This window comes from Anguilla anguilla, chromosome 14 (assembly GCF_013347855.1).
Source record: "Anguilla anguilla isolate fAngAng1 chromosome 14, fAngAng1.pri, whole genome shotgun sequence".
NCBI classification, from domain to species: Eukaryota; Metazoa; Chordata; class Actinopteri; order Anguilliformes; family Anguillidae; genus Anguilla; species Anguilla anguilla.
Window position 1 is genome coordinate 23,678,729 of NC_049214.1, and position 24,503 is coordinate 23,703,231.

The 24,503-nt window shown below is 45.9% G+C and overlaps 1 protein-coding gene across 1 annotated transcript; it reads right to left on the reverse strand.

Annotated features, from left to right (window-relative positions):
* Positions 1–1,816: 1,816 nt before the first annotated feature.
* LOC118212486 (two pore calcium channel protein 1-like) lies at positions 1,817–18,516 on the reverse strand. The gene is made up of 27 exons (XM_035390380.1): positions 18,103–18,516; positions 16,418–16,551; positions 15,537–15,713; positions 15,124–15,237; positions 14,786–14,916; positions 14,439–14,527; positions 14,008–14,042; positions 13,864–13,922; positions 13,528–13,627; positions 13,064–13,180; positions 12,304–12,428; positions 11,658–11,706; positions 11,448–11,511; positions 10,923–10,967; positions 9,878–9,934; positions 9,326–9,379; positions 8,091–8,163; positions 7,010–7,117; positions 6,728–6,799; positions 6,059–6,148; positions 5,580–5,695; positions 4,497–4,543; positions 4,071–4,139; positions 3,704–3,800; positions 3,024–3,163; positions 2,348–2,428; positions 1,817–2,179 (listed from the first exon to the last, which is right to left on the reverse strand). Exons 1-27 carry the CDS (start codon positions 18,203–18,205, stop codon positions 2,126–2,128), a joined length of 2,400 nt encoding a protein of 799 aa, XP_035246271.1. The 5' UTR covers positions 18,206–18,516; the 3' UTR covers positions 1,817–2,125.
* Between the last annotated feature and the right edge of the window lie 5,987 nt (positions 18,517–24,503).

A 24,503-nucleotide genomic window follows, 5' to 3' on the forward strand; every position in this document is an offset into this window, starting at 1 on the left:
CAACGGACGAACAGTTGGCACTTTGTACTTCAGATCAATGTAACAAAATAATAGTTAAATGAATGTGCAATGAAAGTTGCTTAAAATTTATACACCATAGTCGGGTGCTGAGTTGTTCCAAATGTGCATTTTCCATGGCATAGGAAATTATATAACACGTGCAGTGACCTTACAAAATACATGGCTTTTAATTTACCCACAATAATCATATACAAATAAGCACCATTTTCTGCAAATCAATGCAAGGTCATTTTTTAACTTGTGACACTACTTTTTTTGTCACACCTTTTAAGCCCTAAAAGGAAATACTTTATCACAGTGCTCAAAGAGAACCACCCGCCATATATATTTATGTTAATATTTTTATTTATATATGTACATAGCGTCCTTTCCCTTCTCTTACCTTTGAATTAAACCTTTATGTCCAAGGCATTGCATATTATGTAATTACGACGCTGCTGCCCCCTTCTGGTTATTTGAGCCAAATGAAGGGACGCAACAGTCGTACAAGGAAAATGTTTATTGGTGGAAATATTGAAATGTCTCCGGGATTGGTGAATGAATTCAGTATCACCAAAAATCTATTTCTGTAAAATAGTAAAATTCCGAGATGATGATCAAAACATTGGTAAACAACAATAACTGAATATTTAAATTTTAATAATGAGGAAAGTATATTGAGTGTAACCCCAACCAAACTGTACCTTTTGCCAATATGAACGTAAGTACATACTGTGAATAGAAATCACACGCAGTAGATCAACTTCTGGGAACAGAGTTATTGCCTAAAAGGATACTGGGGTAATGTAGACAGTGTGTAAAATTCAAGTCAGCAGTGGATTGTGTGAAACTATACAACACCATAATCACATTTCAAAACTGTAAAGCGAAAACTATGTAGAAGCACTGGCAACACTAAAAAGATAACTGTGAAAGTCATGACTTTCATGCATGACTGAAAGGTTAAAAAAATAAGAAATAAACAAAAATATTTATTCAGTCTGAATACAGATGGGGCAACCAATAACAAAATATTACAAATACTGGGCTAACGAAGTGAGTGAATATTATCATATCCCATTATCTTCAGATATCTTTGGGAATCACTAATTAAGCAGTAACAAGGTCCCCAGTGATCAGACCGCCATGAAGTCCATACGTCCATCAGTCCATAATTAGACTCCACAGCAAGTCCGTTGCCCTGGCAACAGGCCCGGCTCTGAGCCCTTCCGTCCCCACGGGGACTGCTCTTTGAAAATGGCCGCCTGAATGCAAACTCATGACCTGTCTCTGAGCATTACCTGAGAAATCCGTCACACAGAAACTCCAGAGCAGACGCTCACACCGGAGTCTGCGCTCCTGCCTGCCGCACCATCGGTCAGGGAAAACTGAGCCCTTCCAGGATTTAAGATGACACACAGTGATGAGCACTTGTCTGAGGAAAGTGGTTTGTGCATCCATCCATGTAAGAGGAGAGTGCCATGTCAGCAGGCCCTCTCGTCCATGAATTCAGGGGAGAGCACTAGTGACCATCCAGCATCCTAGCCCAAAGTTTGGGGGAGCTAGCCTGTATCCCACAGTTTGGGAGAGTTAGCTTTAGCCCACAGTTTGGGGAGTTTAGCCTCTAGCCCACAGTTTGGAGGTGTTAGCCTGTAGCTCACAGTTTGGGAGAGTTAGCCTCTAGCCCACAGTTTGGAGGAGTTAGCCTGTATCCCACAGTTTGGGAGAGTTAGCTTTAGCCCACAGTTTGGAGGTGTTAGCCTGTAGTCCACAGTTTGGGGGAGCTAGCTTTAGCCCACAGTTTGGAGGTGTTAGCCTGTAGCTCACAGTTTGGGAGAGTTAGCTTTAGCCCACAGTTTGGAGGAGTTAGCCTGTATCCCACAGTTTGGGAGAGTTAGCTTTAGCCCACAGTTTGGAGGAGTTAGCCTGTAGCTCACAGTTTGGGAGAGTTAGCTTGTAGCCACAGTTTGGAGGTGTTAGCCTGTAGTCCACAGTTTGGGGGAGCTAGCCTGTATCCCACAGTTTGGGAGAGTTAGCTTTAGCCCACAGTTTATAGGAGTTTTCCCCGTATCCTGGTGAATATTATAGGTGTCCAGGCTGTCCGTTTCTCTGTCCACATACAGTATCATGCTTGTTGAGGGTGAAGTGGGCCTCCTTGAGAGTGTTCCACATACCACTCCTGAAAAAAAAGAGAGAGAGAAAGTCAAAATGTCTATATTTCATAAACACCAAATTTTGTAACATATGTCCATTCCTTAATGTGAGCATGACATTTTTGGGGTGCCATCCCATATCTATGAAGAGCCAGAAGGCACTGTACGACCAGCGACTCCCTCCTCTTTCGCACCTGAGTCTCCTCCTCGTACATCTTCATGCTCAGGTCAGTCTTAGTGCGGGAGCGTCGACCCACAAACACTAGAGAGGCAAGCTGCAGAGAGAGAGAGGGGGGAGAGAGAGGGGCGGGGGGGAAAGAGAGAGAGAGAGAGAGAGAGAGAGAGAGCAGGAGAGAGAGGGGATGAACAGAGAGAGTAACTGTCTTTATCCCACTAGTGTGGTTCACATGTCCTTTATCCACAGAAATATATTAAAACACACAACACATTGCTTTAATGGTGTCAGTCACAGTGCCTGGATATTTTCACCAGAACAAGTGAGAATGTGTGAGGGAAAGGAGTGTGTGTGTGTGTGTGCGCGCATGTGAGTGTACATGTGTGTGTGTGTGTGTGTGTGTGCATGCTTGTGTTTGTGTGTGTGTATGTGTGTGTGTGTGTTTGTGCTTGTGAATATGAATGTATGTGTGTGTGTGTGTGTGCATGCTTGTGTTTGTGTGTGTGCATGCGTGCACATCCATGTGTGTGTGTGTGCGTGTGTGTTTGTGTGTGTGTGTGTGTGTGTGTGTGTGTGAGTGTGAGTGTGTGTGTGTGTGTGTGTGTGTGTGTGTGTGTGTGTGTGCGTGTGCGTGTGTGCGTGTGTGAGTGTGTGTGTGTGTGTGTGTGTGTGTGTGGAAAGGGACAGGGACCCACTCTGTTGCTTTCGATGCTCAGCAGTGCCTCCTGTAGGGAGCTCAGGTTGGAGCGTTTGGGGTAGGTCTTTTTACTGAGCTCCAACATGGACAGAGCCTCCTCCCGCAACACTTCCACCTCAAACACCACACCATTATCATCTATCACATAATCAAACACCATGCATTATCATCTGTCATATAATCAAACACCATGCATTATCATCTATCACATAATCAAACACCATGCATTATCATCTGTCATATAATCAAACACCATCCAGTATCATCAGTCACATAATCAAACACCATGCATTATCATCTGTCATATAATCAAACACCATCAATTATAATCTATCACATAATCAAATACATCCATTATCATTTACCACACATCCAAACACGATTCATTATCATTTACCACACATCCAAACACCATCCATTATCATATATCACACAATCAAACACAGTGCCATTACCATATGTCGCACGAACGCTATATCATCTGAGCACAATCAAACCAAATCCATTATCATCTAACATAGAAACACCATCCTATTATTATCTGAGCTCAGTCATACAAGATTGCTTTTTTATCTATGCATGAACATAAAACAGAAACATACACAGTCTCATACACAAACACACACAAACAAACACTAGCACGCACACGCACGCACACACACACACACAGTATCAGACCTCCTGGGTGTCCCGCTGGTTCTCTGTTTTTGCGGCTGTAGTTCATTCTGAAGACAAAGGCATCCAGAACAAAGGCCACAATGATAGTCATCACAACCTGTGGTTCAGATCCAAAGAATCAGCCTGTCAACTTTATTCACACCACTAGGGGACAGCAGAGCAAATAGACTAAGAACCTTGTTGTCATAAACTGCTAAAGAGAGACCCTTCAACCAGTTGCAAGGCCAAACAAATTTGTTCTGAGAAAACAAAGAAACTACACAGCCAATAGATTAATAAAAAAATATTTGTATGAACAGCACACATCATTACAATAGAGGAAAAACACAAACAAGTTTGAAAATGGAGGAGTGCAAGATTGCCTCACCATGGTGATGATGTAAAAGGTCATGAAGTAAAGGCGACTCCAATGACTGGTCTGTGATGTCACCCCTTCCTAATGGGAGGGGGGAAGGACTTGTCATCTGTACATGCCCAGTAGCCAATCACAGGCCAGAGATGTAGAATCGAACTATTCCCAATCATGCTGTACAGCCAATGGGAGAACCCACCGGTAGAGCACTCGCTGCCCACTCCCCCAGCAGTGCTGATCTCAGATCAGTACTCAGTGAGTTAATACCTGATATCACACATGGTGCTGGGTTACTGCGCTCTGATCACAGATCTGTGTGTTTGCACACAGCACATGCCTGCGCTAAAGCTGGACTGATAGTGAAGCAGTGAAACTGTACCTTTAATTTCCAGCATTGTTTCCACAGTGAAGAAAATCAAATCTATACACAATGGTCCTTACCATTGTAATATACCAGTTGTTGATGACTGTCAGCTCAAACAGTGTGACTGCAATAAGGAAAAACAAAAAAGAAATCTTTACTCAAGAGTTATCCACTGATCACTGATTTTGGTAACACTTTTACAATAAGGTCCCATGAATTGGCATTAACTAATGTAGTTTTTAACTACTAACTACTGAAAAGTTAAAATGTACAGCTTTGTTAATGTGTTTGTACGTTATTAATTCATGTTAACAACTACATTAGATAATTCCAGTTCCTATTGGGATTAAAGAAACAGTGAATGTATTTGTTAATGGTTAACTAATTATAAGTTTATCCTATGTTTTACAAGTTTATAAATAATCATGTAACTAATACATTAGATAGTTAATATATTTGTTACCTACTAACTAAATTTCAAGCTTAATTAATGTATGTATTACATCATTAATTAATATTAAGTACAACATTTGTTAATGCCAATTCATGTGACCATATTGTAAAGTGTTACCACCTATTTCCACTGAGGCATGAATAGCAGCTAGCAGTTGTCTCTGTACTGTAGACAAGATTGCTGTCAATGAGCTCTTCTGGACTGTAAACTCGCAATGATGGAACGATCTCACTGTGCACGTATAAATGACTTTGTGTGTGTGTGTGTGTCTTTGTGCGTGTGTGTGTGTGTGTGTGTATGTGTCTGTGTGTGTCTGTGTCTGTGTGCGTGTGTGTGTGTGTGTATGTATGTGTGTGTCTGTGTCTGTGTGTGTGTATGTGTGTGTCTGTGTCTGTGTGTGTGTGTGTGTGTGTGTGTGTGTGTGTGTCTGTGTCTGTGTGTGTGTGTGTGTGTGTGTGTGTGTGTGTCTGTGTCTGTGTGTGTGTGTGTGTGTGTGTGTGAGTGTGTGTGTGTGTGTGTGTGTGTGTGTGTGTGTGTGTCTGTGTCTGTGTGTGTGTGTGTGTGTGTGTGAGTGTGTGTGTGTGTGTGTGTGTCTGTGTCTGTGTCTGTGTGCGTGTGTGTGTGTGTGTGTGTGTGTCTGTGTGTGTGTGTGTGTGTGTGAGTGTTTTCTTTTTTACATGCAGGGTTTGTATGTGCGATTGCCCACCGAAGGCACTGAGGATGTCGTTGAAGTTGTTCAGATAGTAGTATCCCTCATCCAGAACGGTGCGGTTGCCGACGGTGATGGCGATCTGCCGGTAGGACGCTGCCACTGTGCTGTTTCTGAGGGGGGGGTAGTGGGGTGGGGGGTTGGAGAAAACCTTAAAAATGGATCTTTAACCACAACCCACTTCCCGCACCAATCCATAAACTGCACCCTGACATCTAATCTCTACACTCCCACAAACCCCCGAGTCCACGGCGGCGCTAACGGAGCTGCTACCGGCTTCAACCTGCCGGCGGCGCTTCGAACGTTAGCGCCCCTAGCGGAAACGGCGCTCGCCGCGCTCCGCTTCGTGAGCCGCCGCAGCGAGACGGAGGGATCCGGGAGAGCACCGACGTCCCGGGACTCGGAGGGGGCGGGCGGATTTCGCATCGTCGCGCGGCGCGTCTGACCGAACGCGGCCCGTTACCGTGGATACTCACTTGCAGCAGTTGGGGTAGACGACGTTGGCGAAGAACTCCATCCCCACAATAGCAAAGGAGTAGTAGAAAATGATGAGGGTGAGTCCCAAACTGTGAGATTAAAAAACATCGGCCTCTAGTGAGACAGACCCTACAGTAATATGCTTAGACAAGTGAACACAGACAAAAATGCATTATTAAATAATAAATACATTATTGTTCACAGGCACGCAAAACACCCAACCAATCAGAGCTCAGAGTAAGCCTGCTGGAGTGGTCCCCACAGAAATGAAAATGACCCACAGACACAAAACACACAGCCCAAACAGGAACCACAGACACAAAACACACAGCCCAAACAGGAACCACAGACACAAAACACACAGCCCAAACAGGAACCACAGACACAAAACACACAGCCCAAACAGGAACCACAGACACAGAACACACAGCCCAAACAGGAACCACAGACACAGAACACACAACCCAAACAGGAACCACAGACACAAAACACACAGCCCAAACAGGAACCACAGACACAAAACTCCCAGCCCAAACAGGAACCACAGACACAAAACACACAGCCCAAACAGTCAGTTGACACACCAGGCAAGTCACCCGAGTTAACTTCCACCCACCCCCCCCCCCTCGCGCAGGGTGCAGTAGGCTACATGCATTGGGGGGCGTTACCTGGCCATCCGGGGAAGGAGCTCCACCATGGTGTCTAAGACAATGCGGAAAGATTTCTTAATCTTAAACAGCCTACAAAACACAAGGGTGGGGTGGGGGGAAGGGGGAAGGGGAGAGGTGGTGAGTCTCCTCCGGTTACAGAGACATGGTTTTTAACTGAAGAGGAAAGACCCTCACAGAGAGATTCACAGAGAGGCTAGAGGCTCACAGAGAGACTCAGAGACACAGAGACTCACAGAGAGATTCACAGAGAGATTCACAGAGACTCACAGAGAAACTCACCTGAGGAGCTGCAGCGGCCGCAGGGCCACGATGAAATAGAATGGCTCGACATCAAAGGCCACGGCGACCAGGCCCAGGACCGCGAAGAGCGTGACCAGGAAGTCAAACCTGGACGAGACACAGACACGCGCTCAGATCCTCCCCTCTGTCCCCTCTGCTCCACCCCTACTGGAAGTTCTCCTGCTACATCACAGTAAAAAGAGCATCCGTTGCCACAGTAATGAACTTGGCCACGCCCCTTAATGCCTTTATATGGGAGATTGAACTCAAGTAGTGGAGTGTTCTGGTATTTTCTGACTTGTGGATATTGTGAACACTGAGGCACTGATATCTGAAGGGTTGCCTTCCCCTCCAAAGTGCTTTCAATACGGGATTTACCACCGTAATCAATCTCTTCATAGGGGCCATTATTCTGGGAGAAAAACATGTATCTACGATTGAGGGAAATATTGGAAACCCAGGCTGGTGAGCGTACCCCTGCTCTACAGCACAGCCCCCAGCTATGAGCCATGTCCAAAAGCTTATTAAATAAAAATAGGAAATTATTCACATTTTTAAAAACTCAATTAAAATATTATCTCTCCTTTTCACTGAACTTGGATCATATTCTTGCGGTTTTATGGTTATGTCTTGGCTGATAATAAATGATTGCAGCCATCCAGCATTGCGCCTTCATCGCTTGATTTAAGCCTATACTGGGGCACAGGCCCCAGGACCCAGCACTCACATCCCCGAAAATCACGTTTCTGCACCCATACAGCTGCCTTACGCTCACCCACAGCCTCGCACTCACAAGCACCCGTGGCTGATAGCTGACAAGCCGTTTTTTTACCCCCTAGTTGTCTAACTGCTTGCTTGGCAGTGACAGTGGTTACTACTTCTCATGATCATTTTAGTGGGGCACAGAAAAATATTACTGGGGCACGTGGGCCAGTAAACGTGATCCGGCAGCACACCTGCTATCCAGTAACTTACAGTGAACAGAAAACAGTCACTGATACCGCATTACAATGCAGGAACCCAGATAAGGCGCACAGCATATGCAAAGAGCCCTCTGTGTAAACACGGCAGAGATACTCACAGGTTCCACCCAGAGCTGAAGTACTCCACAGGGCCCAGACCCGAGGTTTTCAACAGGATCTCCACCCCATAGACTGCAAACAGGCAGACATTACTAATCTACACACTCACCCCATAAACTGCACACAGGCAGACAGACATTACAAATCAACACCTTCACTACATGAATTGCAAACAGGCAGGCAGACATTACAAATCAGCACCCTCACTCCAACAGGATCTCCACCCCATAAACTGCAAAAAAAGTGGCCTCGTCATGACTCATTATCCACCAGGCTTGAAGCCATGACACAGGTCGACAATTTGTTTGGGGGGTACATACAGACATAGCAAGCAAAAAACACACAAGCATGCACGCGCAAACACATGTACACATGTACATGCACACCCACACGCACTCACACACATGCACATATATATGCACATGCACACACATGCAAAAACACACAAACACACACACACACACACACACAGACACACAAACCCACACTCAACTAGCAGCGTTGGTTACATAATTCTTCCAGAGGTTAAAATTAAAAACAAGTGACAAGCTGAGCAGAAGGAACTGAATTTGCATTCGGTTTTATTTAGACTGTGAAAATGTACAAATTATTATTTTTTTGGTCTTCCAGTTAATTCCACATTACTATTCACACACTAGATTTAATCACCAACCTACCGTCCACTGTCATACCATGCCTACTTCAGTAATTCTGAATATTAACAGCTCTGCTATTGCTTATGGCTATATGCAAGAAGCCTGGCATTACCAGCGACAGGCAAGAACCTCTCCACCACTTAAGAATGTTACCCAAGATAGTAGAGAGCCAGTCAGTTTGAATCCCAAAGCTAACAACCGACATCTGAACAAAGATGCATGACTTTATCGCCTTTTTTGTGATATTCTGTGATAAAAATGTCCATCGTACAATTCTGAACAACAGATACATTTAACCACTGCTAACATTTTAGCACAATAAACTTTAAGTCTTGAACACTGAAGTCTTGGACATGCACACATCTGGAATTTTGTCTTGTGGTTAGGTTTAAAACAAATGAACAAAACAAAAAACAGAATCACATTTTTTTAATGACAATTCTCTCAAAGTGTTGAGGTGTAAAGATGAAGTATGCGCCTAATATCAACGCACGTTTGACTGAAACAACTCAAAAAATAAAAAGAAAATGTAAAAAACGATAAGGGCTAAAAGAGGAGGAAATGTGGAGGTCACTTACTGCTGAGGAAGACTATGTAACTCCAGGGAAAAAATGCTGACCAGGAGGAAACATCTGCACAGAAAATATCAGAACAGAAGTTTGCTTTACTTAACTTCAATCAAATTGGCTGCTTTTATTGACGAGAAAAGTTATACTTACTATGTAAAAGCTACAGTATAAACTACATTAATCATTAAGCCATCATACATAAACAAGAGCGGTGCATTGAACAAGCATGTTCAAGAAATGTTGAAAAAACGATTCTCTTAATAATAATACCAGTCCATACATACAGTACATGGTCCACAGAATAGTGTAACCTACGAATCACAGTCATTTCCACTTGGTCATTAGAGAAGTATATTTGTTTCAAGAGAGATTAATTGCACAGTTTTACTGTATGTGTTAGAATACTCTCCAGGCACTCAAAGTAGAGGTGTGATTCATGTGAACTGCTTGAATGGAGATAAAGCCCCACTGGTATTAAAGTTAAGAAGAGTTATTAAACGCGTGCCTGTGAGCAGCTAACTGCAAAATATCTCGGGCAATGGAGGGAGAGGGAAATCTTACTGTTCACCAGATACGTTCCCACCAGGACCCACACGCCATTCACCGCTACCACCACGTCTGGAGGCACAGAGAGAGCACGGGGGAGATATCACACTGGTGCACAAACAGGCTGATATCACATTGGGTTTGTATGGTGAACAGGTTGATATCACATTGGGTTTGTATGGTGCACAAACAGGTTGAGATCACTTTGGGTTTGCATGATACACAAACTCAGGTTGATATCAAATTGGGTTTGTATGATACACAGAATTGACTCCTTCAGTGTAAATCGCATTAGCATTGCCATTCCGAGCAGAGTCTGGTGTTAAACTCTGACTGTTCTGGTGTTGAGTGGCACTGCTGGACAGAACGCAGTTCGCCGGGCTTTGACCAGAGGGGAGGGGTTTCAGGCAGCGAGTTGCTCTCATCGCAGAAGAACGGCTCATTTTATTGGTCAGGTCGTCTGCAGAACTCCTGCGTCAGCTGCGCGTGAGGCACAGTGCGTCCAGATTTAAGGACTGCGCAGCTGAGCTGGGGGGCTGCAGAAGAAGCAGGGTGCGCTTCGGAGTAGTGCTTTTCTTCAGAAGAGAGCTTCTCTGCAGAAGAGAGCTTTTCTAAAGGGGAAGGTCTTTTCTAGAGGAGAGCCTTTCTAAATGACGAGAGCTTTTCTAGAGAAGAGCTTTTCAGCAGATGAGAGCTTTTCTATAGGAGTGCTTTTCTAAAGATGAGGGCTTTTCTGCAGAAAAGACATTTTGTGCAGAGGCTGCTGCTGCAGCAGAGTAGGACCTAGAATAGACTGGGAACCTAAATTGAGATCGAGAGCAAGGACATATAAAAAAATTGGCTAGAAAAGAAAAAAATCTCATTGTCCAAGGTACAAATTCAGGTTCCTCTTATTTGTAATCTTTCAGAAGCATTACTTCTGACAGGAGTACACGACCATTGTCTCGGCTACACAGTACTTGGAGAAAGTATTTGGTATGGGAGGTGCTCTCCCACAAACAGAAAACAAATAGCTTGTGAACCAGACCACAAAAATGAAGGAACTGCTTAAAGAACTTACACATTCCATACTGAAAGGCTTTGGATTTCACAAATCTTCGAATTCCTGTGAAAGACGTTTTAATAAAATATAGATCAATGATGCACCGCATCTCAAGCTTCTCTCAAAAACACCAAGGCATATTTCCATAAGCCTAAGTAATAAAGCAGGGAATTCATAAACTGGTATCTGTTTTTTCTTTGGTTGTCTATTTGTTTACAATGCATCTGTGGTGGCGTACAGCACAGAACTTGAAACTGAGGCACAGATACAATAAATACTTTCTATAAACAAGTGTTTGGTGTATGATTACTGGAACTAGAACTAGGGTTCAGACATGAGGCATTGCTTTTGTAATCAAGGAATCTGAATAGGTTCAGACTACAAACTTGCAATATGCTAAAAATCCAAAACTGTAGGTCATCCTAAGGAGTTATTCTCAGAGAAATATCAGAATGTTTTGTGTAAATGCCCAATATGGGGCCTGAGTTTGTCGCTTTGTGGTAAAACTCCATGGTCTCATGGGTCATCGATAACATCAGTCACCTTTGAAAATGAGGACGGTGGTGTGTGGAAGGCTGTCGAACCAGTGACTGCTGCTCCGCTGTGCCTGTGACACACACACACACCCACACACACACACGCATACACACACACACACATGCACACACACACACACACACACAGTATGTGAACATAACAACAAAAGGTAGCAGAGAGTAAATTTCAAAGAAAATCTAGCAAGCAGCAGCTCACCGTCCACTTCAGGCCCATGACTTCATAAAAGTGATAGAATTCCTCCCGGCTGAAACAAAATGGAGCCATGACCTCAGAGTGTGAGCTGTGAGGAGAACCGCTGGTCTCAGAACAAACATTAAACAGAGCTGCTACTGACACATAGCTATGCATCCCAACGGGAGCCTGTAATCCAAAAAACACAAGCACTGGAAAATGACACAGGTCTTTTCATTAAGTCTTTTCATGTGCCTTTTCACATGCGAATTAAAACACGTGAAAAGAAAACATCACATGGGAACACAACATTTTCACATGTGATTGACTTTTTTCACACATGTGGTTTCTGAACACGTGGCTTTTTAACACACATAGTTTTTGAACATGTGATTTTTTCCCTAGAGACTAAGATTAAACACACGCAGGGCGTGTGCAGGATAGATGGGGTGTGAGGGTGTGTCGAAACTGAGCGCAGGGCAGGGCGAGCTGGCAGGGCGTGTGCAGGATAGATGGGGTGTGAGGGCGTGTCGAACCTGAGTGTGGGGCAGAGCGAGCGTGCAGGGCGTGTGCAGGATAGACGGTGTGAGGGCGTGTCGAACCTGAGCGTGGGGCAGGGCGAGCATGCAGGGCGTGTGCAGGATAGATGGGGTGTGAGGGTGTGTTGAACCTGAGCGTGGGGCCGTCAGAGCGGCTGAGAGCCTTGAAGGTGAGGAAGCGGTCGCGGGCGGCCATCTGCGGCTGGTAGAACCGCATCAGCCCGTCAAACTGCCTGAGGGACACCGTGCTGGGGCTCTGAAATGGAGACAGCAAAGCCCTCCTGTACTTCAGCAGCAAAGCACTACCTATCTCTACTGACTAGGCCTTATGTTTCCAAGCACAATTTACTGAATACAAGTAAGTCATGGGATACTTTAGTATTTCACATTAGGAAATGTGCTTGGTTGCTGTCTTGGTTGCTGTCTTCATGCCTTAAATACATTTGCAAAATACACAGTAGCTTCTGTCAAATCTGTGTGACTCTGACACTGTGGGTGGAGTCAGCTCTGTGACTCTAACACAGTGGGTGGAGTCAGCTCTGTGACTCTAACACAGTGGGTGGAGTCAGCTCTGTGACTCTAACACAGTGGGTGGAGTCCGCTCTGTGACTCTAACACAGTGGGTGGAGTCAGCTCTGTGACTCTAACACAGTGGGTGGAGTCAGCTCTGTGACTCTGACACAGTGGGTGGAGTCAGCTCTGTGACTCTAACACAGTGGGTGGAGTCAGCTCTGTGACTAACACAGTGGGTGGAGTCAGCTCTGTGACTAATACTGTGGGTGGAGTCAGCTCTGTGACTCTAACACAGTGGGTGGAGTCAGCTCTGTGACTCTGACACTGTGGGTGGAGTCAGTTCTGTACCTCTAAGCAGGTGGACCCACTGATCCTCACCTGTTTGCTGACCAGGAGCTTGAAGGCGTGGTCGATGGCTGACCTCTTGTGCAGCAGCAGCGACTTGAACTTCATCTTCTCCACGTCGTTGAAGGTGTCGAACACCACCGCGAGGAGCTGGAACGGACAGCAGCGATAAGCAGGACCCGCAGCTCTAAGCTGCCCCGCTTTCCCACACCTGACCAGGTGAGTTAGGGTGTATCAGTGCTGCAGGTGAGCTGGGGTGTGGTGGTGCTTCCTCTTTTTAAGCTGCTGCCCCTCAGTACCTCAAGCTTGCGCTTCTCCCCTTCTAATCCCTCTGGTGGATTAAAAACGTCAGCAAAACACACACTTTTTCAGCTCCGACCACAAAAAAAAGATTTTTAAAGTTTTAAAATGAAGTTGAACTGGCAGTATTTTTCTGGGAGCTGAAAGGGGGGCTTTTTGGGGTCATAAGAGTGACTCAGCGCGTGGGACACACCCACCAGGTTCATGATGAAGTAGAGCTCAATGGACAGGTAGACGATGAAGAACACGCAGGACCAGCCGCTCCTGGAGTAGGCCGGCATCATCACGTCCGGAAAGCTGAAGCCGAGCCCGAGAAGCCAGGAATCAGCCATTAATCAATATCAGAACAGCACTCTCACATAAAACACTTTTTTTAAACAAGTAAAAAAAAAGACCTGATTGTGTTTAAATTTCCATTACACAATCACACAGGATGGACCGAGCACTATTCCACGAGTGACACAGAGTGACACAGCGCTTTTTAAAACGGTCCTGTAATGAGCGTGAACACAACAGGAAGGGGCGGGGCTTACTTGGCTGTGGTGAGGAGCACAAACAGACTCACGATGCTGTTTTCCAGCGAGCTGAAGTACTGTAACAAGACACGACACAACCTGTTCATCTGCCCGGAAGAGACACAACATGCTAAACACATCCGGTCCAAGCATAGTACTCACTGGGTCTGCCGCGTTTGGAGAGAATAAATAAAAACCTGCAAAAAGGGTATTTGAATTATAGTTTTTCTGAACATGAAAAGCATTTAAGAAAAAAAGCCAGATACTACACATATGATTCTTTATCAAATCAACACAATATAGAGAGAGTTAGTGTGTTGGTAAATAACAGTACCATCTACTGTACATAAATCTGCATAATTATTGCATATTTACAATGTATTCTAAACTGTATTACAAATAATGGTGTTAACTCTTTGACAAGTAGGCTTTTTAGAATGTTTTTTCAAAATTCTAAGTCAGTGTTCTAGAACTCCACTGCTTTCAAGCATTAGAAAACATTCTAATCACATATTAAAAAGTATGAATGGAGCAATTAAAAAGCAGACTTGTGATAACTGGTGACTGGGATGAGTGTGTGATGAGGGACTCACCCAGGATGGAGAAAATGATCATGAAAAAGAAAAGGAGGAGGAGGATGTCGATGAAGGGCGGAAGGGACTGGAAGATCTGTCGCAGGTTCCTGGCGGTGAAGGAGATTAAACATGGGCTTTCATTTAAATTGGAGGTCTACAGCATATTTTGAGGTGATGGACACCCCCCTCCGCCGTGGCAACACTACTGCACCCCAATATTCAGCAAAACATTGATTCAAACACAACTACAGGCATGTTTGTGTCCATTTCACTCTGTGATCTATGTGTGATGCAGTATGACAAACTCTCCAGTAGGGGGGCAGTTTGGGGGGGGTGGAGCTCAGCAGGGCGTGCGGCTGCCTCACCTGCGCACCGCTCTGCAGTAGGTGCAGTCCACCAGGAAGATGGGCCGGAGGGCCCGGGTCACTCGCATGTGAGACGTCTGTCGGATCAGAACCACGATGGCTTCCACCAACTGGAGCAGCAGAACACAGGTCTGGCCAAGAGTCAGGGAGGGAGAGAGTCCAATCAGGTTTAAGGAGAGTGGCTTACTGCACACTTAACATTGCTACAGGGTGTGGCTTACTGAACAGGAAGCACTCATAATTTATTCATATTACTCATAATAAAAGCAGGGGAGCCCAGTGCATGGATTCACATGGATTTGCAAAATTTGTCGCAGGATGATGACATCACACGCTACCTTGACCATGATCCTCTTGTGGCAGGTGAAGGCCTGAAAGCCCAGCCATCTGAGCTTTATGGAGAGTTCTAACGCCACTATCACCAGCGCCAGCAGCTCCAGGGTGGTGTGGACCTGCGGGGGAGGACCACAGCACGTCACTGCTTCTCTCCCCAAACAACGTCTGTGGAACTCAGCTATTATCAAAACCAGTTTAAAAAATAATGTTTTTCCTCCAAAAGTAAATCTTCAGTTCATTGAATCTGGAAGTCAATGTTAAGGATGAAATGAAGAAGGGGTCCAGATTTGTGAGTAATGTCTATTCCACGGTGCTATTCCATAGAACAAAAACAGAAGTTTTGGGTAAAATGATTGATGCCCGTTAAGGATGGCGTAGTAGGGTGGGCAGGGCACGGGGGAAGGGCGGGACGTACGTAGACGTCCAGCTGAAGGCGGGGCACGGCTGGAGCCTCGGCCAGCGACAGCGCCATCAGCAGGAGGCCCGGGAGCAGCTCCATGGCGTAGAACAGGGGATTGTGGGCCGCGAGGTAGGCTGTCAGAGCCTTGGGGTCACGTGGGTGCGTCAGGAACTTGTCGTTGTTCTCCCCTTCCTGTCAGTCACACATGCAGCCCAATGGTCATGTGACGAGCAGTCGTCCAATCATAATTGCTCTGCTTTATCATTTTAGCTGACATCATCCTGCACAAAGCTTACCTATCTCATAATTGGACACATTAGCTGTTCTTGTACCATTTCCAATATTATCCACTGTAGCTACGGAATAATTACTGCTGGAACAGTCAGTGCCAAGAGCTCTTGTGAAAAGCAATAACTGGGATTAGATGGCATAATAAAATGTAAGAAATGGGTGCATATTTCAACACCTTTAAAGCCACATTATGAATGTCATACTGTCCAACTACAGCATACTGTATACATTATTATCCTCACATGAATTTCAAGGATACAATTTTATTAAACTGGATTTCTCATTTATACTATGTATATAAAATTAAATCAAATTCATGAAACTGACAATAATTAATATAAACTTTGAAGTATATTTTTCATGCTGCTTACCTGTAGGTAGATAGCTATCTCCTCTGGTCTTTCTCAAGTGACAGGTGTATTGAAAGTGGAAAGGTGAACATTGCTTACCTGTAGGTAGACAGTGGCTTCCTGTGGTCTTCCTCAGGTGACGCGAGTGTTAGAGGTTGCAGGTGAACGTTGCTTACCTGCAGATAGATAGCTGACTCCCCTAGACTCCCCTCACCTGAGCAGGCACATTGAAGGTCGCAGGTGAATGCTGCTTACCTGTAGGTAGATAGCTGCCTCCTGGTAGTTGGTCTCCCAGCTTTGGCGCAGGGTGCGGAACTGGGACGGGTAGTCCCACAGCCCGGGCGTGGGTATCACCACGTTATTCATGATGTCATAGCCGCCAACCTCACCTATCAGAGTGGACGAGGCAAATGCCGGTGTTAGCAGCCCAAACCAGATCGAGAATCCAATATCCAGATTTAAATAAAAGATCCAGCCAGATTACCCAGATTACCATAAAATTGATCCTGTATTGCGAACGCAACTGGAGCACAAGTTGTCCTCACGTAACTGCAAGATTTTCGTATTACAGTTTTAACAACGGAAAAACTCTTCAGAAACTTTGCTAGCCAGCGAGGAGAAAAAGAGAGAGCAAACTTCTGAATTTCATGGTAGAAAACAAGACTCAACAAGGGGGAGCAAGATCTGTTCCTGTCAATCCTGAATGGTAAATACACAGACATTACACATCACTCTATCCTCATGCAGCAGTTGTACTCTCAGTATACTCATTCAAAACACAGCAGACCACTCCCAGCAGGCAATGCTCTCTGATTCAGGTACACGAACAGCTGGAGATCTTTCCTAGTGGTATGTGTTTGTGTGTTTTAGTGTTTCACAGCGGATGAAATCATCATCTAAGCTTGACTCATAGACACAATTATCCATTATAAACATGCACCTGGATATTTTCTGAAGGGAAATTGAGATTATTATGCAGTCTTTCACCAGGGATTTCAGCATGACACCTTGTGGTTTAATCAGAGATGGAAAATCCAGGTTCAGAATGTAAAAGTCCTCCCCTGTATTTTGTTCCAACCACCTGGATTTGGTAATTAGCACACAGCTAGGGGGTAAAACTAATTATAGAAATCAGCTGGATGAGTGCATGGGTGGAAGAAACATGTGGCAGGACTTTTAATTTCTGATTCCTCGACAGTCCACCCCGTGTTTGTTTTCCAGTGTAGTTCCCTGACCATTACTCACGGCATATCTAATCAGTGCTCATTACTGCAACCTCTGTAATTGATCCAGGAGAGCACACAGACAGGCACGTTCTCATCTTCCAAGCACACTCTGCTTCTTATCACACTGTAGTTCACAAGTCCAGCTCACACAGACATGAATTGAATGAAGACGCTTCATGTGCATCTTAACAAGACGGACTAGCAGTGTATCCAGTCCACCAGTAGGTACCACTGGTGTGTGGGGAGAGGCTGCCACCCCAGCTGACTGAAACCCTCCCTTTCCTAGGCGACAAGAGCCGGCTGTGTGTTGCCCGGCAACGCTGCCGGTCACAGTCAAGACTGGCACAGTCTGCACTCAATACCAGGCCATGGGGGCCCATCCACACACCAGTACAACAGAGCCTTAACAGATACCAGACTTTGAGACTCACCCATGCACTAGAACAGGCCCTTAACATATACCAGACTGTGGGGCTCATCTATGCATTGGAACAAAGCCTTAACAGATACCAGACCATGGGGGCTTAACTTACTACCAGTTCACACAGCAGCCAATGTGTGCTGTACTTTTTCACAACTAAACATACTGTACCAGGGGAGTCCAACTCTGAGCAAGAAGAGGAGATCTGGGCTTTATCAGTTTCATACTGTACCAGGGGAGTCCAGCTCTGAGCAAGAAGAGGAGATCTGTGCTTTATCAGTATCATACTGTACCAGTGGAGTCGAACTGCAGGCAGTAGGAGGAGATCTGGGCGGGAGTTTCCTGCGTCAGTTCTGAATCCCTCACGCCGTCTCTAACAGCCCCTCCCGCCCTCATGGCTGAAGGTTCCGTCTCACCGGCCGTCGCTAATGCTAATGCTAACGCTAACGCTAACACTGATGCTAACGCTAGCGCTAATGCAGGACGGGCTCAGAGGTCTCAGTCAATTAGTCGATCAAAAAAATCAAATCAATCCTGGTTTCAGAGCCGTGCAGATGGCCCAAATGGTCTTTCTAAACACAGAGATTGTTTGTGTAACAGCCAATGGGACAGCAGGCAGCGACTTCACACCGGAACCACGGGGGGATACAGTCAAACCTGAGGCAAGCCCGGCCACACGCGGACAACGTCAGCAAAGCCTGCGATCGCCCGCCTGCCCGAGTCCAGCGGCTCTGAGTCCAGCGGCGTTCCACGCGAAGTTCGAGCGGTTCACTCCGGCCCCTTATCCCAGCGCTCCGGATCCGCTGGCTGGCCGGACTCAAGTCCCTCCAGGGCCACGACCGCTGACAAACGCCGACGATTCCCGCTTCTGCTGAGCGAGGCCCGGTCCCACAATGGGGCTTTTATTCATCCGCCATGAGCTGCTGTTCTTAAACTACCTGAGAGAGGGAGAGAGGGAGAGGGAGGGGAGGGAGAGAGAGGGAGGGAGGGGGGAAAGAGGGGGGAGAGGGAAAGAGAGAGGGAGAGAGAGAGAGAGAGAGGCCTGGGTGATGGAGAGAAACGTGGACCCAATCCACGTGCGGAAGTCCAGCCTTCAGCTCCACGGAGCCCAGGCTGTCAGCTCTGAATATCCATATTGCCTCAAATTGAGATGAGTCCGTCTGTACCCCCTTAAAAAAAACCTCCCGCTATAACAAAACGAAGGGCTTCAGGGGTCAGGCACTTGGGTCAGACGTCCTGGTCAGTCGATCGGACGCGTGCTGTTGTGCAAAATCAAGTCCTGTGCATTGTTTTGAGGCTTCATTTTTTGAAGAGCGGATACATTAAATATCCGCTGTTTTGCAGCTGAAACACTTCATTAGTCCTCTTGCATCGAATTAATTTCCAATGCAAAGATTCTCCAGCGTTTCCAAACTCCCAGGCATGAAGGTGTGTAAGTCAGACTGGACGTGCCCCGTGGAATTCTGCACATATGGCTGATCCCATTGGAAGACACCCCCCCCCCCCACCCCCACCCCTTTCCTGTAAATCTGCGATGTATAGCTGTTCTCTCTTCCTGTTCCCTTTAAAGCCAGGGTGGAAATTCCGATCTCAGAAAGAACACACTGTTTTCACAAAAAAAAAAATGTAGCCTGTCACTTCAAATCTTACCTCACAGTTTTTTCTATCGTGTTTCTAACAGTCCTGCATGTTTGTGGATTAACACACATTAAAAATACAGGCACTACGGTGAAATACGAGCTTGTTTGATAGCGCAGCTTGCACAGAACCGTTCTGAAGGCACAGAAACACAACAAAATGTGAGAGAACTTTGCTGGCACAAATACACTTACTCTGGGACCAGGTGGTGCGAGTCAGTTCAAGGGGTCAAGGGAAAAATGTGAGCAAAGGATTGTGGGTAACTGCGATGCACTCCTCAGAGACAGAAACAGGTCTCGCCAACCTCCACCGACTGCAGGATGCCTGCAACGGAATGAGGCAAAATAGCGTCACCAGATTTTTAAACTGAAAACCAGGGACTGTGTACTGCCTCCCGGCTAATACACAGTTGATACAGGGTCTCAGCCGCTTCTGGCTACCAGATTCTGCTCTGTTTTTTTCCCCCTGTTTTTCGATGCTTTATCAATTTGAGTGATGGAGGTGGGAATGACATGCACAGAAACCGCTCCCGGTCCTGCTGAAGAATTCATCTGTATTCCTGACAGAACCCCTTCCTGTGTTTCTAAAAAAAAAAACATGGCTGTCTGTGTTTTTTTGTTACAGAGCTGTTCCCTCTGAGTTTGTAAAAAACCAAGAAGGCTTTCTGGATTCCTTGCAGACATTGCAGAAATGTTCCCCATCTTGCAAAAACAAAACAAAAAACTAGAATGTTGTTTGTATTTCTCCCATAACTAGGAATTGGACTCTTTGCTGTCATGGTTTTGTTTTTGCCACCATGAAATGAGGAATGTTTCTTTCACCTTGAAATTAGCTTTTAATTTCATGCTCTACAGAGAGGGTCCCCCTTATATTGAATAGATTTTACAACAGGCTTGTGATTCAAACCAGTCCATTTAATGTGGTCATTAGCGATGAGAAACGAGACTGGTTATGGATCTGTACAATAATGTACCTACAAGACCGTAATTCAGATTCACAAGTGACTGCTTTAGCCACACACTGAAACTATACTGACAGATATTATGCAAAATCATTTTCAGAGGAGACATTTCTATGACTTTAAACAGTTTTTTTTTTTTTACAACAGTGGGACATTGTGATAAAATGTCTTTTTTTGCCCTCTGCCCTGTTGAACCAATATGGGATCATGCTATAACTGAACATAAAACAGAGCATGTACAACGGGAAGGACAAAACTGAAGGTTTAAACAGCAGACTGTCAGGACCTGCTTAGACTCAAAGTAAAATGAATGTGAATTCAAATAAAAAAAGTCCTGTTTCTTACAGTAACCAGTCAGGCCAGTCAAGAGCTGCTGCAGTTCCTGGAACTTCCAACAGACAAACACCGCAAGGGCTGATGGGCAATCGCACAGTTCGACGGCGCTCGTTGTTACCTACAGAGCGCGCTCCGGAGAGCGCGTGCGTGAGGCGCAAAAACGCCCCCTCAACCGTTCACTTCCGCCAGCGCTGCACAGAGAGAACAAGCCTCGGGCCGGAGAGATCTTGGACAGCCCGGTTTTCCTGGTCCATGGCCCGGTTTTCCTGGTCCACAGCCCGGTTTTCCTGGTCCATTGCCCGTTTTTCCTGGTCCACGGCCCAGTTTTCCAAGCCCAAGGCCCGGTTTTCCTGGTCCACAGCCCGGTTTTTCCTGCTCCGTTAAAAAGAGGGAAAAGCAGAAGAATGAGAGGTACCACGTGAATGCAAGCAGTCAGTCACACAAGACCATCCCGGTGAACATCGCCTAGAAGACCTCCCCCCCCCCCCCAGCACTGAATGGCTGAAGCAGGAACATGGGACCCAAAAGTGTCCTCATCAGGGTGGTGAAAGGCCCCATCGCCCGTGAAGGAGTTCCACACTCTGGGGCTTCATCAGAAGCACACACTGACATGCCACTTGTCATTCGGAGTCATTTGCTCTTAATAAATCCTCCGCTTACACAATATACCTCAAAGGCAGCAGAAGAACAGCAGACGACTACAGCTGACTTTAATCATTATTAATTGCTTTATTTAATTAAGCTCTGTTCTCTGAGTCAGTCAGAACTGGAACAAACATTCAAAGGAGACATGCCATTTGCTCACACTTGTTGACTATTTACATGCCATAAGAAATCAGTTAATTTTTTTCCGCTATTTGCAAAGATAAATCTAAAACTAATCGTGTTTAGACTGAATCTTGGTCCTAGTGCCCTCCATCACAAAAGCCGCACGTTCCACTTGTATGGCAACAATAAAGTGACTGTGACCCTGCTAAATCAAATGCCATCAATGTGAAAGATATTCAAATAGCTGCTGTTTCCTCATATAAGCTTAATTTCAGAGCATTTAGAGAGGGGCCTCCTGGTTGGTCTGTCCAGCTGATGCACCTGTCTCACTCAAAAAAGGCCCAGTCTTCAGGTCCAATCTCGGCCCGGGCGTGTGAGTGCCAACTGTTTCTGCCCCACCCCCCACCCCCATAAGAGCTGCTGCTCATCCACCGATTCATTTAATTGTCTTAATGAAGCTGAAATTCATTATTTCAAAATGGGGTTACACAGTAGCCAACCGTGAAACACAGAAAAGGCCAAAAGTGTAGTGGAGTTATTATGTGTGCTTGGAGGGTCCAGGGCACAGCGCTTTTGAAATTCATATAATTCGCTGCAGCGATGCGGCGGGGCTACGCTCCCGAAAGTAATGAAGCCAATCTGATTATGCAGCGCATCGTATTATTACTCCAGGAACGGGCCTGAATATGTATCCCATGAGCCTCGTAATGAGGCCAGATGTCAGCGTGTTTTGGGTCAGTTTTCCTATTTTAAAAAATATGCACTCTGACAAAGCAGCGTAGACGCTGAATTTAAGCTAGCGAGGGATGAGAGAGAGAGAGTGAGAAAGAGAGGGAGGGAGGGAGAGAGAGAGTATAAATTAAAAGATTGTTCAACTGGTGCGTATGCTGAACTATAAATCTGAGAGCCTGTTAAATATTCCTCAGTTGTATCTGTGTCAGTTTTTAATTATTCAGTATATATCCACTGCCCTTAAAATCCAGGCTTTGTCCTCAGTTTTCCTTTAAACAGGCTGTGCTGGAGTCTCTGTCTTAGCCAATGAGAGAGACGTTTTTAATGGACAGGGTGCAGAATTTTTATTTTGGTGTAGTGTACCAGCCACAATATGTTCCAAGCACTTAGGCCTGTAGAAAATACAATGAAAATACCTTTCCTTCTGGGTCTTGAGCTGTCCAGTCCACCATTATTCACAAGCAGGGCTGGATGAATTCCTTGAAGTTCTATTTTTTTAACCAAACTCAACTCTGAAATGCATCATTTTGCAGATTCATGACTGTTATAGTAACTGATTGTACATATTCCCAAGTTTAAAAAACGAAGTCCTTGGAAACATAACAAGGAAAAGGCTACCGCAGAGAAATAAGAAGTGTCGACCACAAATCCCAGAATGCCCCTGTATCATATTATACCAACCGCTGTAAATCAGGCTGGCTGTTAGAAACGTCTAGAATATCCATTTTTTCTTGGTCGATCGACAGCTGAAGCCGAAATAACACCGAACACCCTCGGAGCTAATTAAGGAGAACAGCGGCGCCTCATGCAGTGTCCACAGCGCAGTCCCGTGTCCGGCTCTGGTCTGGTTTGAATATCAGCTCCTGAGCTAATGAACACAGACAGCGTGGAGCGGTGGCATTTACAGACAAAGGCTAACGTGCGCGGCCATCGTGAGGACCAGGTAGCATGGCGGGCTGGCGGGAGAGCTTCGGTTTTAACAATGGACTCTTTAACAATGGAAAATGGGTGAATTTTTACTGTGAAATTCAGGGATTGGTTGCTCAACAACAACTCTCGGATGTCACTTTACAGTGATGAAATAAGGTGATTAAACACATTTCATTGGTATTATTTATATTTTTAGAAAATGGGGCAGTGATTTTAAAAATGTAGTGGCATTTATTTACAGTATTTAAATGTTCCCTGACGTGTTAAGTCTACGAGGAGATGAACGAAGCACAGACTCTCTCCCTGCAGATACGTCTGCCCAAAGAGTAGAGTTGGGCTTGTTTGACTTTGCCTTTGGTGGAGCATCCAGTTAGGTTTTTTATTTAGCGGAGGGTCCATGGGGGAATAGAGGAGAAACCAGACCGTAGGCAGCTGCATAGACTTCATCAGCTGTCAGACAGCATTAATCAAACTACCAATCAGACCATTTCAATCAATCAGTGTCCTGCGAGATGATTTTTTCAGTTCACTGCAACTTGTAAACCGTGTTACGTGAAGTTATACTTTATTGAACCCTGTGGAGTAATTTGTACTTGGCATTTGACCCAGCCTAGCTACTTAGTGGGTAGACACAGTGCAGCGCCCGGGGACCAACTCCAGTTCTGAGGCCAGTGCCTCGGTCAAGGGCAACGGCAGAAGTGTACCTATAACTTGACACGAATGTCTTTCGGTGTGGGAGGAAACCGGAGTACCCGGAGGACACGCACGGGGAGAACACACAAACTTCACGCAGAGAGGATCCGGCCGGCCCAGGACTCGAACCCCCAACCTCCTCGTGCTCACCGCTGCACATTCCAACCACGGCCCAATGCTCTAAAACCCACTCAAAGGGAAACGAATCAAACCTCCCCTGCCCTGGAGATTTCCGTGGCACCCCGTGCTGAAAGCAGGCCGTCTCCTCACTCTCCTGCTAGATGTAGTGCTGACGGACAGGCGGCCTTCCTCGTGGTCCGTTAGGACAGGATAACGGGACGCACTGTGTGCGGCCGTCAGTGGCGACGGCGAGGTGGTTGAGGGGGAGGGGGTAGGTGGTGGTGGAGGGGGAGAGGGAGGGGGTGGGTGGTGGTGGAGGGGGAGAGGGAGGGGGAGGGGGGTAGGCTCGATCCCTGCCCCGGGCCCTTGCTCTGGTGCGATTCTGCGATTCTCAGACTGCGATGGTGACGGCGCCTCTCCAGCGCGGACAGATGGTTAAATATCCCCAAACCTCGCCCAGGGTCTCCTCAGCAAAGCGCACTCAGCCATGGAGAATATGGCTTCTGGTTAGGCCAT